Source organism: Crinia signifera, chromosome 7, assembly GCF_055691185.1.
Source record: "Crinia signifera chromosome 7, ASM5569118v1, whole genome shotgun sequence".
NCBI classification, from domain to species: Eukaryota; Metazoa; Chordata; class Amphibia; order Anura; family Myobatrachidae; genus Crinia; species Crinia signifera.
The window spans coordinates 30141870-30159321 of NC_139223.1; the positions used below are offsets into that span (position 1 = coordinate 30141870).

Sequence of the window (17452 nt, forward strand, 5' to 3'; positions counted from 1 at the left end):
AGATTATTATAGAGGACTGCTGTCTTCTGCGAGATGTTTAGCTGGCGGGTGCAGAATTTTATGCTGGTCAGCTCTTCCGCCCAGCAGTAGACGAAGCGGATCAGGGTGACGAAGCTCAGATGAGACCCCCTGAACTACTGCGCTGACCTGACGCTCAATTTCTTGCGGCAGCTGCTAATGTGACAGCGCCACATGCGCTCCTTCACACTCAGCCTCATGGGGTGGCCATTGGGGCAGGTCTGGGTCTGTGGCAGGAATTGGTGGGCCTGCAGGAATGCCACCTCCTCCTCCTCTGTCTGCGGCAGACTGAACAGAGTCAGGTGCTCCATCGCCATAGTCAGGTTCGCCACTGCCATCATACACCTCCGTCTCTCACACAATGCTACTGCTGACTGACTGACCACGCTACCTGCGTACCACTCTGACTGACCACGTTACGCTATCCGCGCGGTACTAAACACAGTGCGAAGTGCAGGGAGTGTGAATTTAGATGCTAAAGCATCTAAAATGTTAGCGTTTACATTGGGGACACCCCCTTTGATAGCGGTGTGCCAGGTGTGTACTTTAGAAGCCCCGTTTGTGTCCTGTTTATAAGCTACATTACATTATAGCTAGAGTGGCACACGCAGCGCTACATTACATTATAGCTAGAGTGGCACGCGCAGCGCTACATTACATTATAGCTAGAGTGGCAATCGCAGCGCTACATTACATTATAGCTAGAGTGGCACACGCAGCGCTACATTACATTATAGCTAGAGTGGCACGCGCAGCGCTACATTACATTATAGCTAGAGTGGCAATCGCAGCGTCTGGCAAGCTGCCAAGTTTCTGTGCGTGCGGCGGCGCCGTGAAACTACACAAGTACCTTCTAAGCTACTATGTAGTATTCAAAAATAATACAATGATATATAATATAGTATATGTGTGTGTGTGTGTGTGTGTGCAGCATCCTGTATATTTGTGGTGACCATAAGTATCTGTGATAGATGCTTTCCCTTGCACATTATGTCACCTGATTAGATGGAGTCTGTTTTCTCTTTCTATAGAAGTGGAACAGACGGGGGATGAGCTCAGGGACCAGATTGCAAAGGTGAGTTTAGGTGACTGATAATGTGAAATCCCCCCCCCCCCCTGCAGTGTTGCAGTACCGCCCACACATGACCAAGCTGTGCCCTAGGCCAGAGCACCCTGCAGCGTAAGTGGCCATATTGGGTTATATCCGGGCACAGGTAGCATGGCTGGATCGCCAGTCTCACTGGTCGGGAGAAGACCTCACACAGGTTGATGTCTTCCTGACACATTTACTAACATTTCTGACTAATATACATTGAATTTTATTACAATAATGGTTTGGTATCGGGTTGATGTTTTGTCTGTAAGCTACAGTATGGGACCAGTCTTCTGTCATAGTGCAGCCCATCTAATACAGTCTGGTTGGACCTCGGTTTAGCATCAGGGTTAATAACTTCTCTTTCTCTCCCTAGGCGAATGTGGCCTGTATTGTGTACAACGTCTCAGATTTGTCTACTATAGAGAAGGTGAGATGCGCCTATATGGAGCTGCACAAGTCCTCCTTGTTGTGTAAGCTAGTGTGTTGTGTTCATGTAGTGCTGCCCGATGTATGTTTAGTGCTGGTGCCTGCCGCTGTGCCTGGGATGGACGTGTAGTGCTGGCCGCTGTGCCTGGGATGGACGTGTAGTGCTGGCCGCTGTGCCTGGGATGGACGTGTAGTGCTGGCCGCTGTGCCTGGGATGGATGTGTAGTGCTGGCCGCTGTGCCTGGGATGGACGTGTAGTGCTGTCCGCTGTGCCTGGGATGGACGTGTAGTGCTGGCCGCTGTGCCTGGGATGGATGTGTAGTGCTGGCCGCTGTGCCTGGGATAGTCGTGTAGTGCTGGCCGCTGTGCCTGGGATGGACGTGTAGTGCCGGCCGCTGTGCCTGGGATGGACGTGTAGTGCCGGCCGCTGTGCCTGGGATGGACGTGTAGTGCCGGCCGCTGTGCCTGGGATGGACGTGTAGTGCCGGCCGCTGTGCCTGGGTTGGTCGTGTAGTGCCGGCCGCTGTGCCTGGGATGGTCGTGTAGTGCCGGCCGCTGTGCCTGGGATGGACGTGTAGTGCTGGCCGCTGTGCCTGGGATGGACGTGTAGTGCTGGCCGCTGTGCCTGGGATGGACGTGTAGTGCTGGCCGCTGTGCCTGGGATGGACGTGTAGTGCTGGCCGCTGTGCCTGGGATGGACGTGTAGTGCTGGCCGCTGTGCCTGGGATGGACGTGTAGTGCTGGCCGCTGTGCCTGGGATGGACGTGTAGTGCTGGCCGCTGTGCCTGGGATGGACGTGTAGTGCTGGCCGCTGTGCCTGGGATGGACGTGTAGTGCTGGCCGCTGTGCCTGGGATGGACGTGTAGTGCTGGCCGCTGTGCCTGGGATGGACGTGTAGTGCTGGCCGCTGTGCCTGGGATGGACGTGTAGTGCTGGCCGCTGTGCCTGGGATGGACGTGTAGTGCTGGCCGCTGTGCCTGGGATGGACGTGTAGTGCTGGCCGCTGTGCCTGGGATGGACGTGTAGTGCTGGCCGCTGTGCCTGGGATGGACGTGTAGTGCTGGCCGCTGTGCCTGGGATGGACGTGTAGTGCTGGCCGCTGTGCCTGGGATGGACGTGTAGTGCTGGCCGCTGTGCCTGGGATGGACGTGTAGTGCTGGCCGCTGTGCCTGGGATGGACGTGTAGTGCTGGCCGCTGTGCCTGGGATGGACGTGTAGTGCTGGCCGCTGTGCCTGGGATGGACGTGCAGTGCTGGCCGCTGTGCCTGGGATGGACGTGCAGTGCTGGCCGCTGTGCCTGGATGGACGTGTAGTGCTGGCCGCTGTGCCTGGGATGGACGTGTAGTGCTGGCCGCTGTGCCTGGGATGGACGTGTAGTGCTGGCCGCTGTGCCTGGGATGGACGTGTAGTGCAGGCCGCTGTGCCTGGGATGGACGTGTAGTGCCGGCCGCTGTGCCTGGGATGGACGTGTAGTGCCGTCCGCTGTGCCTGGGATGGACGTGTAGTGCCGTCCGCTGTGCCTGGGATGGACGTGTAGTGCCGGCCGCTGTGCCTGGGATGGACGTGTAGTGCCGGCCGCTGTGCCTGAGATGGACGCGTAGCTCCTGGCCGCTGTGCCTGGGATGTAATTTATTTAAACTGGATGAACGTCTTTATCGAACCTTACTTTCTATGTTACCACAGTATGTAAGGCGGTCACCTGCAGCATTACAGAATTCCCAGGAATAAGAACCAAAGGGGAGTTAGAGGGGAGTTACTGGATGCAGAATAGGAATTGACCAATACAGCCGGCTTATTTATTCATTGCTTGAGCCTTGATACTAATAAATAATCTGTTCTCTTTCTGGATCGCCACAAAGTGGATTCCCCTGTTGAACGGCCACGTGGAGCAAAACTCTAGGTAAAGCCTGTTCCTTAATAAAGGTAATATGTGATACAGAGTGCATACTGTAGTCCTAATGTGGGTTGTATCCCCTGCTCAGGCTTCCCATAATCCTGGTGGGGAACAAGTCAGACCTGCAGTGTGACAGCTCCATGGAATCTGTTCTTCCCATTATGAACCAGTTCTCTGAGATCGAGACCTGCGTAGAGGTTAGTAATGTCCTTGTCATCGTGACCATATACATAGATCTATATTAGGGGGTAACGCACTAGGTTGATCAATCTGGTCCTATGACTAATGTGACTGTAACCCACCACTATCCGTGGTTGTTTCAATGTCAATGTTTCAGAACTTGGGGATTGATTTAAGAAAGTAATTTAAAGCTTTTTTTCCTGAATACAATTATGATCCGCAGGGTTTACCTATTTATTAATCGGGACACGTCAGTGGCCACAGGCTTTACAGTGGGTAGTGGAGTGGGAGAGAGCTTCCAGCACCCTAGAGGTTAAACTTGACTGCCCACCAGACAGCCAGGCTCCTCCCCTCCTCTACCCTGCCTCCAGGCCAAGGGACTCCGTTTTTCAACATGCAGCCGTGTTTCAAACTTTTTTTCTTTTTCTTTTTTATTTACACTGACTCTGTAAGTGACAGAGCATCAGCGCTAGGTGTCTATCAGACAGCCGCGCTGCTGCTCCATCACCCGAGTCCAGAGCTGCAGCGCCACTTGAGAGTGGGGACAGCAGTGGGCACTGGGAGCCACAGCCACCACTGGATGCCGGGGATCTCCATTGTAAGGTAAAGCGCTCCCCGCCGGGAGCTTGTGTGATCGCACCAGCGTACACATCGGCTCTAGCAGCTCGGCGGGGAAGGGACCGCTGGCTGCGGTAACAAGTGGACGGATGGTCCGCCACCTGCTCCCGCTGGACCACCAGGGTATTTGTTTCTGGGCAGCAGCGCCGGTAAGCGGGGCCGCCCACCGGATCCCCACCATTTTTACCAATGATGCATGTGGACATTTCCCTGGTGGCCATTTGTTAGCAGGGGAAGGAGGCTCCCCCCACATCAGCTCCTCCCCCAGGGACAGGAGGCATGGAACTGTGCACAGTACAGAGAGTTCCCGCCACTGACATCCCTTCCAGTGTGCCTGGCTGGACATGAGAAGGGACACGGAGAAGCTCTCAGCCACCCGGGGTTCTACTCCTTCACTGCTAGGACGCTTGGGCAAGTCCCCCTGTACCTCTCCTGCGGGATACAGGGTACAGGCTCCTGCAGCAGCCATAGCTCCTGCAGCAGCCCAGTGCCATTATTCCTTGCATTGTATGCCTTTGTATACTTGCCTGTATAGTGTGTACCATATTAACACTTTAGCTGCCTGTCAGTTTACTCTGTGTTAATCTGTACCATATAGCCCGCCTGTATTTCTCTGATTATGCTTAACAGAGGCAAGTCCAACAGAGCTGGGGCCCCAGCATTGCTGTCATGCACGGCCTGTAATGTGGGCCTATCCCCCCAGGACTATGTTCAGGATGGCGCTGCCCACGCCTTCGGCCTCCTCACAGGAACCTGCTTGGGCCACATCACTTACAAAGATGATGGCGCAGCTAGTTCATAAAGTCTCAGCTACGCTGCCCCAGCAGCCCGTGATGCTGGCACTGGATACCCCCTGGGCACATTCAGTGCCTGCAGATAGACACAGGGCTTTAGTCAGGAACCCCCCATCGTCCGGCCACCTCTGTCAGCATGACACTGACACAGAGGAGGAGGACCACCAGGATGAGGATTGTTTGGAGGAAGCCGTCGATGACGAAATTGACGAAGGGGAGGCCTGCGATAGAGAGGATCCCCCATCTTGTCTTGATGTGCCGGCCTTGGTTACAGCTGTGAAAGAGGTCCTTAAGTTAGACGACCCCGCAGAACTGCCTGCACCTATATACACCCTAAGCATAATCTGGTTTTATTTTCTAAATCTGAAGTCAACAGGGAGTCTTGGGAGGTCCATAATAGGAAGTTTAGCTTGCATAAGCGGTTTTCCTCCCTCTTCCCCTGGGAAACGGTCCATAAAGTAGACTCACATGTGGCAAAGTTAGTAAAATCCTCTACGCTGCCCAAGTTGGAGAACTTCCTAAAACTCATTTACACCACTGCTGGGGCAGTGGGTCGGCCTGCTTTAGCATCTGCCTGGGTGGCTAACGTTTTTTTTATCAGTGGACAACTACTCGTGGCGGAGGTTGCCTGCAGAAACCCTGATGCCTACTATTGATTTGGTGCATCAGGCTGCACGTTATCTGGGAGAAGCGGCTCTTGATTACGACACTCACCTCCAGAGCATCAGCTTCGGCTGTGGCTGCACGCAGATCCCTATGGCTGCTCTCTTGGAAGGCGGACTCGGACTCTATAAAAACTTTAGAAGCTCTTCCCTTTTGAGGGTTCCCTTTTATTTGGACCAGAGCTGGATAAAATGGTACACAATTGGAGAAGAGAAAAAGTACTCTTTTTGTCGGAGGCACTCTTTTACGTAGTCAGAAAGAAGAAATTATTTACAGTAAGATATAACTTTTATATAAAATAAAGCGTCCCTGGGCCGCCAGACGTCCCTATCCTAAGCCAGCGGACAAACCCTCTGCATGACGGGGAGGGCCCCCTCTTGGGGGATCCCAAGGTGGGCAGATGTCTGTTGGAGTTCTCTGCCATCTGGCTAGAATCAACAACAGCCACTTGGGTTCGGAACATGGTGTCTCGAGGCTTCTCCTTAACTTTTTGGCATTGCCCACCAAATTCATTATTTTCAGCTGCTCCTGTCAGGAGTCATTGTACACGTCCCCTCCTCTCAAAGGGGTTCCGGGTTCTACACCAGCCTTTTTTTTGGTCAAAAAACCCAACGGATCCTACCGGCCCATCCTCAACTTTAAATGGCTCAACAGGTTTGCTTGTTAGCCTGTCTACTGCCCCTCGGGTGTTCACAAAGGTCATGGCCATGATGGGTAGCAGTCTCCGCAACCAAGGTTTCCGAATACTCCCGTATCTGGACGACCTGTTAATTCTGGTGCAATCCGCAGATGTTCTCCAATACCACCTGGCCATAGTGGTGCAGCTCCTGGAGCGTCGCGCCTGGGTCATAATTTGGCCCAAGTCTTCCCTGCTTCCGGCTCAGACTATGGTCCATCTGGGGGCCAGGTTAGATAGGTTCATCAGAGGATCTAGCTTGTGGGGGAACGCCGTCTGGCTCCGCAGTCCCGAATCCGGCATCTCCTCTCCTCCCGGTGGGTGTCTGTGCATGCCTGCCTGGGGGTCCTACAGCTGGAGATTCTCTCCAAGTGGTCATGATCCTACCACAACATCCGAGCCCAGACGTTAGCCCTGTACGGGTCCAGGTCTCACGACCCAAGGGCTTGCATGGCGGATGCCCTGTCAGCCCCGTTGCCGTTCCCACTGATGTACGCCTTTCTGCCAATTTCACTCCTCCTGTGAGTGATCCGCAAGCTTTGCGAAAAATAATAAATCAGCTAAACAGGACTGCCTGCGCACTGCTAGCCGGCACGCGCTTCGCAGTTAAGCTTCCTCAGGGCCCTGAGGAAGCTTAACTGCGAAGCGCGTGCCGGCTAGCGGTGCGCAGGCAGTCCTGTTTAGCTGATTTATTATTTTTCATATTAATGCATTTTGATTGATGTCTTAGCGGTGTGGTGACTCTATAGCCCTTATTAGGGCTCCTACCCACTGATGTGCTATTAGTAGAGACGCCTTACATTGGGTCTCTATTTCTTTATATAGAGAGGTATCTGTTTGGAGGCTTACATGCCCCCACAGCATATACTGGGTGTATAATTAACCCCAGTGATACCATCTTCTGTAATACCTGCTGATTCTACATTGTTTCACCGGTGTTGAGGTCTCTCCGACATTTATACGGAGTAGACACACTGGATGAATCTTTGATAATATAGCTGCAGCATTATCTGTGATCAGCATAAACACAGCATAGGCAGCAGGTCTATATTACATGAAGCACATCGTACTGTGTATAAAGTAGAGTGAGTCACCTATGAGAGAGGCACCTACCCAGACCCTGTCAGCGGAATAACACTCGTCTCCGCCTAACAGGGTTATAGTGGTCATATCGTGTTAGCCTTACACACTGCTATCTCACACAGCACTAATAAACGTGTACTATCAGCAAATACCTGCCTGCCACCCCAATTTTATATGTGTATGTATCCACCCTTGTCTGTTATATGGTTTTAAATTTTCGCAGCCTTTTACCAATGAACTATTAAAAGTTATATTTTAGAGTCTTATTCTTTGAGGTGCACCTAACAAAAGGACATTCTTCTCTTTCCTTACATGTGCTATAATGTGTACTGGGCATATCGGTGTGTGCTATAATGTGTACTGGGCATTACGGTGTGTGCTGTAATGTGTACTGGGCATATCGGTGTGTGCTGTAATGTGTACTGGGCATTACGGTGTGTGCTATAATGTGTACTAGGCATTACGGTGTGTGCTGTAATGTGTACTGGGCATATCGGTGTGTGCTGTAATGTGTACTGGGCATTACGGTGTGTGCTATAATGTGTACTAGGCATTACGGTGTGTGCTGTAATGTGTACTGGGCATTACGGTGTGTGCTGTAATGTGTACTGGGCATATTGGTGTGTGCTGTAATGTGTACTGGGCATTACGGTGTGTGCTGTAATGTGTACTGGGCATTACGGGTTGTGCTGTAATGTGTACTGGGCATTACGGGGTGTGCTGTAATGTGTACTGAGCATATCGGGGTGTGCTGTAATGTGTACTGGGCATTACGGTGTGTGCTGTAATGTGTACTGGGCATATCGGTGTGTGCTGTAATGTCTACTGGGCATTACGGTGTGTTGTAATGTGTACTGGGCATTACGGGGTGTGCTGTAATGTGTACTGGGCATTACGGGGTGTGCTGTAATGTGTACTGGGCATTACGGGGTGTGCTGTAATGTGTACTGGGCATTACGGGGTGTGCTGTAATGTGTACTGGGCATTACGGGGTGTGCTGTAATGTGTACTGGGCATTACGGGGTGTGCTGTAATGTGTACTACTATGTGACAACACCACTTCCCCCCCAAAAAAACATGCCATAAATTTTTAGCGCGCCCCTTCGGCGCGCACTGTCCCTGTTTTCAGGTTTAGTTAGTTTCTAGTATATATGTACCTTCATGCGAGTGAACCAATTGATACTCTCCCCCCCCCCCGGGCCCACTTGTGCCATGCTAGGGAGAAGGGGAGAGGAGGATTTATTCCGTTGGGACCCAGAAAAGTGAAGGGTCCCCGGGACCCACTTTTTTGGGTGGTTTTCGCGAACACTGATGGATACTGCTCACCACGGATGCCAGCCTTTGCGGTTGTGGAGCAGTCACCCTGGATCACCAGTTCCAGGGACGTTGGACTCCGCAGGAGGCTCTCCTCTCAATCAATATATTGGAGCTGAACGCAGTATATTATGCTCTCCTGCAGGTTAGTGATCTCCTTCAGGGTCAACCCATCAGGGTGCAGTCGGACAATTCCACGGCTATCGCCTACATCAACAAGCAGGGCGGCACTCGCAGTCGCGAAGGAAGTGAGTCGAATCCTCCTATGGGCTCAAGATCACGCGTTGGCCATCTTCATACCCGGCGTGGAAAATTGGGAGGCCGACTTCTTAAGTCGGCAACACGTACACCAGGGAGAATGGTGTCTCCACCCCCAGGTATTTCAACCCTTGGTTCACAGGTGGGGGTGTCCTCGGGCAGACTTCATGGCGTCTCGCTATAATTATCAGCTGCCCCAGTACTTCGCTCGGACGAAAGATCCACAGGCGGTGGGAGTGGATGCTCTAGTGCAGTGGTTCCCAACCCCTGGGGGTACTCTGCAGACCAGTTGGGAGTACTTGAAAATAATATTGGTAATGGCGGAAGATGAAAAAGTATTTTGTTGGCAGAAGAAAAAGACCCATTGCTATTGAGAAGAACCATGTTGTGTCACTTATGGTTCTGTCTTCAGCGTCATCAGCGTCTCCTTGTGCTTTTGCCTGACCAGTAATCCAATGCTGCCCTCAGACATCAGCGATCATCTGCCCTGCACTGACACGGGTGAAAGAAGCAGCGGCATTAATCCTACAGGTGTAAGTGGGAACCCTGGAGTCAATACACAACCAGCGGCCAGATAGGGAAGGGCACAATTCCTGTCCGCTACTCCTTAATATAAGGACATGGATAAGGATACGCATACCGCTCACTTCCATTCCACTCATAAGTGCTGTCTATATTTTAAATTGAGAGGAGGGGGTACTCATCAATGAAAAGCCTAATCAAGGGGTATGGGAGAGAAAAAAGGTTGGGAACCACTGCTCTAGTGGCACCTTGGCTGTTCCACTTTGTATACATCTTCCCTTTGTTTCCACTGTTACCTCGGGTGCTGCAGAGAATTCGGAGAGAGGAGGTCATGGTCCTTCTGATAGCTCCGGATTGGCCGTGCAGGTCGTGGTACACCAGCCTCACGTCTCTGCTAATCGAGGCACCATGGCCCCTGCCTCTTCCAAGAAGATCCACTCGGTCAAGGGCCTTTTGTATTTCCAGACTTAAGTCGGCTTCATTTGACGGCGTGGCTGCTGAAAGGTCCATCCTAAGGCAGGCAGGAATCCACGGGCTGTTATACCTACTATGATGAAGGCCAGGAAAGACGTTCCCTCCAAGCATTACCATCGCATCTGGCGAGCTTGCGTGTCTTGGTGTGAGGGACGCGGAGTTTCCATTACTCTTTTTAAGAAGGCTAGACTTCTTCTTTTTCTGCAGGCCGGCTTAGCTGCAGGGTTACGTCTGTCTACCCTGAAGGTGCAAGAGTGGGCTGTTAATTTGTCACAGGCCATACAAGATTTAACTGCACAACTAACGGCCCCTAGACTTGCAGGGCCCTGTTTTAGATACTCATAGACACATAGAATTTGATGGCAGATAAGAACCACTTGGCCCATCTAGTCTGACCCTTTTTTAAACATGTTACCTCAAACCATATTTGATCCTTATTTTTTTCTAAGGATATCAATATGCCTATCCCAAGCATGTTTAAATTTTACTACTGTATTTGCCTCTACCACCTTTGATGGGAGGCTATTCCACTCTTGTACCTCAGTCTGCCCCAGAGCCAGCTTGGGTGCAGGGTTTGGTGCAGGGTTTGGTGCAGGTCTCTTCAAATCTACAGCAGTCGGTTGTAGACAAGAGAAAGTCTTGGGGTCTTAGCTACGTCAGACGATACAGACTCTGAGGGTTCCTTATACCCAGGGCAGAAAAGATCCTCGGAAGAGGAAGAAAATGAGGCTGCGGAGCAGGCCAAACCTCATGAGGAGCATATGATGCTCGCTAGGGTGGAAGACTTGGTGAGGGCCGTTAGAGAGGTACTGCAGATAGCAGACTCAGACCCCACTCCGCCTTCAGGAATGACGGTATTTAAACGCAAGAAGAAGAATGTTAGTCTTCCGTTCATCTCCTTAATTGGAGGGACTGTTTAAAGAGGCGTGGAAACACCCTTAGGTCTGATTCTCAGGAACTCTCCCTGAGACCTTCAGCCAGAGGGGTGTGGTATATGGTCCCGACAGTCGGGATCCCGGCAGTCATTAGCCCCGACATCGGGATCCCGGCAGTCATTAGCCCCGACATCGGGATCCCGGCAGTCATTAGCCCCGACATCGGGATCCCGGCAGTCATTAGCCCCGACATCGGGATCCCGGCAGTCATTAGCCCCGACATCGGGATCCCGGCAGTCATTAGCCCCGACATCGGGATCCCGACTGGCCGGACTCAGACAGTGCAAGCGCAACAAAGCCCATTGCGGGCTCGCTGCACTCACCACCTATTCTATTCTCCCTCTATGGGGGTCGTGGGGATTGTTGCGCTTGCCCCGCAATGGGCTTTGTTGCACTTGCCCCGCTGTCTGAGTCCGGCCAGTCGGGATCCCAATGTTGGGCTAATGACTGTCGGGACCATATACAACACCCCCTCTGGCGAAAGGTCTCAGGGAGGGTTCCCGAGAACCGCGTACACTGAGGCCAGTGCGGTAACGCCGACACAGCATACTGGGCGCAAGCTCATGACAGTGAGAAGGTAACACCAGGGGATTCAGTCTATTCGCATCCACGAGTATCGGGACTGCTGGAGTGACAACTACCCAGCATTGAATACCAACAATACTGACGTGTCGACCCCGCGGGTGATAGTGCTGTATTCCACAGTACGGACGCCACCAACTAATATCGGGCATCCAACAGAGAGTGCTAAGCAAGTGGTCTACTTACCTTGGATTACAAACTGTTCAGTATTACATCTCTTGACACTAACATCTTGCACAGCCCTGGACCCTTGTTGGGATTATAATTACTGGCATCCACACCATCCAATCAGGACTCGGTAATTATCTGATGCAGACTTTTTACTTTATTTTTATTTAATTTTTTATTTTTTATCTCTTTTGCATGCATGCATAGGTACATGTTATGTGTTTGTGAATTGTGATACTTGTATGTTGATTGTTGATTAAAACATTTTTTAGTGTACAGAAGGCGCCTACTGGCTCTCTTTTCTTCGCTAAAGCTTTCTGTAAGGGCGGCAACCCTAAACCAGAGGGCAGCATTCTGTACATCACACAGCACACGTGCCCCTAGCGCTCAAAATCACCCTCCAGGGTTCCCGAGAATCAGACCTGATGGACTTGGTAGATAACATTCGGGAAGCAAACGCTTATCTGAGTGAGACTACATTAGATTTGTGTACCTTTGCATCTAGGATCTCGGCGGTCAGGCATGCTTTATGGATCTGCTTTTGGCATGCGGATAGTGAGTCCAAGAGGGCATTGGAGGCCCCTCTCATTATCTGGGGAAGTTTTGTTTGGTACCGAAGTAGACAAGATTGTAGCGACCATTGCTGCTTCAAAGACTGCTTTTTTGCCCTTGGCAGCACCAAAACCAAGAGTTTCGGGGTTTAATTTCTTTCGTCCCCAGGGGAAGGCAAGGGGCCTGTCCTCCTCACGCTTCCAGCCAGCCCAGTCAAAGCCGCAAAAGACTAAAGGCCGTCAGCCCTGGTTGGACCGTCGCTAAGCCCCCAAACAGATGTTTGGGGGATAACAACTTCCGACAAGTGGATTTGGGATATTATTTCAAAGGGGTAAGCCCTGTCTTTCAAAGGGGGTTTCCCACTCGGTTTTTCTCAACAGGGCGTCCTGCAGACACTGACATGGCTTTGGCCCTTCACAAAGCGGTTCTCTCTTTCCTTACTGCAGGAGTCATAGAACTGGTCCCGCCTCTACAGAGAGGAGTTTTTTTTTATTCAAACCTATTCCTTATTCCCAAGCTGGATGGTTCTTTCCGCCCCATCCTGAATCTGCGGACCCTAAATCAATTTATCCGGGTCCCCAGATTCAGGATGGAATCCCTACAGTCCAGTCTTCAGGCGCTCTGGAGGAACAACTTCCTTGCGTCACTGGATGTGCAGAATGCATACCTGCACATTCCGATTCGGGAGTACCATCAGCAGTTTCTCAGATTTGCGATTCAACAGGAACATTATCAATTCCGGGCATTGCCATTTGGCTTGTCGACCACTCAACGTGTTTTTACAAAGGTGATGGTGGTCATGATTGCTCATCTGAGACTACAGGGTATCAGAATCCTGGACTATCTGGACGACCTACTCCTGATGGCAGATTCACTAACAACGCTTCAAAGTCACATCCAGTTGACGTTGTCGGTGCTTCAGGATCACGGGTTGTTGATCAACTGGAAAAAGTCCAGTCTGGTCCCCACCCAACAGAGAATCCTCTCGGGAGCCTTGTTGGATATGCAGCTTCAGAAGGTCTTCCTCCCAGTCGACAAATGCAAGTCTCTTCAGGCATTGATCTGGGAGTTCTTAAGCCGCAGAACTGTGGGCCTTATTCTAGTTCACTCTTAGAGGCAAATTCCTTCTGAGCTGAACAAAACCATGTGCACTGCAGGTGGGGCAGATATAACATGTGCAGAGAGCATTAGATTTGGGTGGGGTTTTTCTTCAAAGTGAGATCTATATTGCAGTGTAAAAATAAAGCAGTCAGTATTTACCTTGCACAGAAACAAATAACTCACCCAAAGCTAAATCTCTCTGCACATGTTTCATCTGCCCACCCCCCCCCCCCCCCCTCTGCAGGTTTTGTCCAGCTAAGAAGGAAATTACCTCTAAGAGTGAACTAGAATAAGGCCCTGTGTCTGTTCATTTCCGCATGCGACTTCTAGGCAAGATGCTGGCCTGCTTCAAGATGGTGCAGTATGCCCAATGGCACTCTCGCCCATTACAATTGGAGCTCCTTCGTTGTTGGGGTCACTCTCCCCTATGCCTGAAGTTCCAGTTCCTGGTGATATCCAGAGACTTGAGGCAGGGGAGATCCTTTCTCGTCCTCAACTGGGTTATTCTCACGACTGACGCCAGCCTCAGGGGCTGGGGGGGCAGTGGGGGAGTGCCACTCTTTTCGGGGCCATTGGTTGGAGGCAGAAAAGAGACTGCCGATAAACATTCTCGAGTTACGAGCGATCTTTCTGGCACTTCAAGGGCACGGCCTCTTCTGTATCACCGTGCAGTAAAGGTGCAATCTGACAATGCCACGGCAGTGGCTTACATCAACCACCAGGGGAGCACCTGCAGTTGGGCAGCAATGCACGAGGTCCTTCACTGGGTGGAGAAGTTTCTTCTTGTGATCTCAGCTACATACATTCCAGGCCTTCTCAACTGGGAGGCTGATTTCTTGAGCAGGCTGGATGTCCACCTGCTACCATGCAGACTATTGCCAGACGATGGCTGTGGTTGGTTATCAAGCGGGCTTCCTTGGTCACCTCCCTCCCAGTTCTGGCGGGGTTCCGGGCTCATTCCACTTGGTCTGTGGGTGCGTCTTTGGCTGTTACTGGTGGTGCAACTGCAGAGCAACTTTGCAAGGCGGCGACTTGGTCGTCCGCCACTGCTTTTTTGCGCTTTTATGCTCTTGACACGTTTGCCTCCCAGGACTCGGTATGTGGCCAGAGTATACTGCCCGCAGCACAGGTGCGTCCCTACCCTTAGGTGGCTGCTTTAGGACACCCCGCTGTAATCCCTGTGGCCCCTGATGTCAGCCTGCAGAAGAAAACAAGATTTATGTCTTACCTGTTAAATCTCTTTCTTCGAGGATGTCAGGGGCCACAGGGATCCCTCCCTGCCGCACCTGCTTCATTTGTTTTGAAGTTCATAGTTCCTCTGTTGAGTGAACTTAGTTAATAGTTCCTCCATTGAGGGTACTTATACATGTTAGTTACGGTTTCTCTGTTGAGGAAACACATATACACACACACACATATATATAGTCGACATATCGTGGTGGCCCTCAGTTCCATAGAGTCAAACAACTGTCATAATGCGTCAACGTTTCGAGGCTTTTATTACGCCTCTTCGTCAGGACCATCATTTATTGGATATATATATATGCCCATGATGAAGGTGCATCTCTGAGCACCGAAACAGCTGTCGGCGGGACTGGATGCGGGACTTGATGGGTGGAATACTCTCACTTACCGATATGCTAAGTACACCCTCTCTCCTGCTTTTTTCATGACCGTTTTTTTTCATGACTTTGTCTGTTTTATGCACTTTATTATGCCAATAATAAAACTTTTTATATTTTTTCGAATATTGGATGTTGCTGGCGTCCTAATACTGCATATATATATACAGGTTGAGTATCCCGTATCCAAAATGCTCGGGACCAGGAGAATTTTGGATAACGGATTATTCCGTATTTCGGAATATTTTAATATTTCAATGATGTATTTTGAAGTATCTTGCATGTATACTGTATAAACACATAATATACACACAAATATATTTTATTACCACATAAAACACACACAAATATATTTTAATTGTTCAAAAAACAAGGTTTCAAAACGTGAAACAAAATGTGTGTACTATCTCAGCACTGAATTTGAATGCCAAGCAATCATTGTCTTGCACATATATAGTGCCAGTTACATATCATGTCCCCAGTGATGCTGTTACAAATGTCCCCAGTGAGTTTTTAGCAAAAAAAAATTTTTTTTTCACTTTCTGGAATGTCCGTATTTCGGAATAATTCGGATAACGGATACTCGGATACGGGATACTCGACCTGTATATATGTATATATATATATATATATATATATATATATATATATATATATATATATATATATATATATACTATATATACTATATATATGCGCCAGGGTGCTCACAGAAAACAGCATACAAGCAAACTCGAACACAGTGTGCACTCCCACGGACTTCCAAATAATGGACTCAGACACAAAAGCAACGGTGCTGACCAAGACTATATATATATATATATATATATATATATATATATATATATATATGTGTATATGTATATATATATATATATATATATATATATGTGTGTTTAAATGTGTTTCTGTATGGGTTTCTCTTCCTTCCATTTTGTCTCCTGCCTGGCTCAGTACAAACTGAAATTAGCTGGGCCTGGAGGTGGGGTAGAGGAGGGGAGGAGCTGGACTGTCCTAGGAACATCCAAGCAGTTTAACCTTTCTGGTGCTTGAATGGTTGATGACCCACTCTCTACCCACTGTAATCCCTGTGGCCCCTGACGTCCGTGAAGAAAGAGTTTTAACAGGTAAGACCGAAATCTCGTTTTCTCAATTCATGCTGACTGTTGGTCACTAGTTGAATTGAAATATTCGGCTTACCAAATTAACATATTGGGGGAAATTTACTAAGATGAACGATGGGCAACAAATCAGATACTCTCTATTATCTTTTAGAACTTGCTAAATAAAAAGAAGTAGATTCTGATTGGTTGCCCATAGCAACATCCCATATGAAATCCAACTCCCAATTTAGTAAATTTCTACCTTTTGACTTTACATCAGCTGGATTATATAAAGTGGAATCTGTCTGTTCAAATATTATTAACAGATTCATTGGTCCTCTGAATGACGTGAGAAATCTTAGTGTTCATTCTAGCACCCGCTAAATTTGAAAACCCATGCAGTTCCTCTTCCCTGCCTGGGGTGTCGCTGTCTGCTGTAGAGGTTCTAGCACAGTGTGGTCTGTATATCAGCACTGATATGCAAAACAGACCTGTGCTAGAAACACCACAGCAGACAGCGACACCCTAGGCAGGGAAGAGGAACTGCATGGGTTTTCAAATTTAGCTGGTGCTAGAATGAACACTAAATCTACTGACTACTGTTAAATTAATATAGAGAGGAAACTAAAAATCCTTTAAAAAAGTGTCTCCTTAACTGGAACCGCTAACTAGCTGCGAGCTGAATAACATTGCTCCTCGATGCACTAATTAGTGTTTATACAGAGGTAAAAGAAAAGTCTTCTTCCCCAAAGGGGTAATAGAGTGTCTGTTCCTTGTCTTTTACAGGGCCGGAAAATGAGAAGGATTACTAGTGATGTTTGGTATCATTTCCATAAGAACAAGGACAAGAAAGGGATATGCAACTATTGCAAGGCGTCTATCTCTATACCGTCAGGATCGACAGGCAATTTGATGAGACATATGAAGTCAAAGCACCCATTGATACCATTATATCATGCGGGAAGTTCTCATCAAAGTGTACGAAATTTTGTTTACATTACTAGAATCAGTTGAAATGTAGTTAAAGTGAACAGATACTACACTTACTACACTCAAACCGTAAATAGCCATTCTTTTTATCCAAAGTGAGCTGGTTCTTGTCAATAAGCGATCAATTGATCACCGCTGTCTTTAGTGAGTTGCTTTGCCCATCTCTAGCAGATTGGTTACTGTGGGTGATACACAGCAGCTGATAGCCCATGTGTGGTCTATTCCAGGAGATGGGTTACTGTGGGTGACACACAGCAGCTGATGGACCATGTACAGTCTATTCCAGCAGATGGTTAGTGTGGGTGATACATGCTAGCTGATGGCCCATGTACGGTCTATTCCAGGAGATGGGTTACTGTGGGTGAGACACAGCAGCTGATGGA

General features: G+C 49.5%; 1 protein-coding gene across 1 annotated transcript in view; it reads left to right on the forward strand.

Moving 5' to 3' along the window:
• Positions 1-17452, forward strand: part of LOC146021144 (uncharacterized) — a 44706-nt gene that overhangs the window by 15784 nt on the left and 11470 nt on the right. Inside the window, exons 4-8 of the mRNA XM_083154942.1 lie at positions 1050-1093; positions 1488-1541; positions 3400-3440; positions 3523-3631; positions 16866-17057. Coding sequence (XP_083011068.1) covers positions 1050-1093; positions 1488-1541; positions 3400-3440; positions 3523-3631; positions 16866-17057 — 440 coding nt within the window. The remainder of the gene's footprint in view (positions 1-1049; positions 1094-1487; positions 1542-3399; positions 3441-3522; positions 3632-16865; positions 17058-17452) is intronic.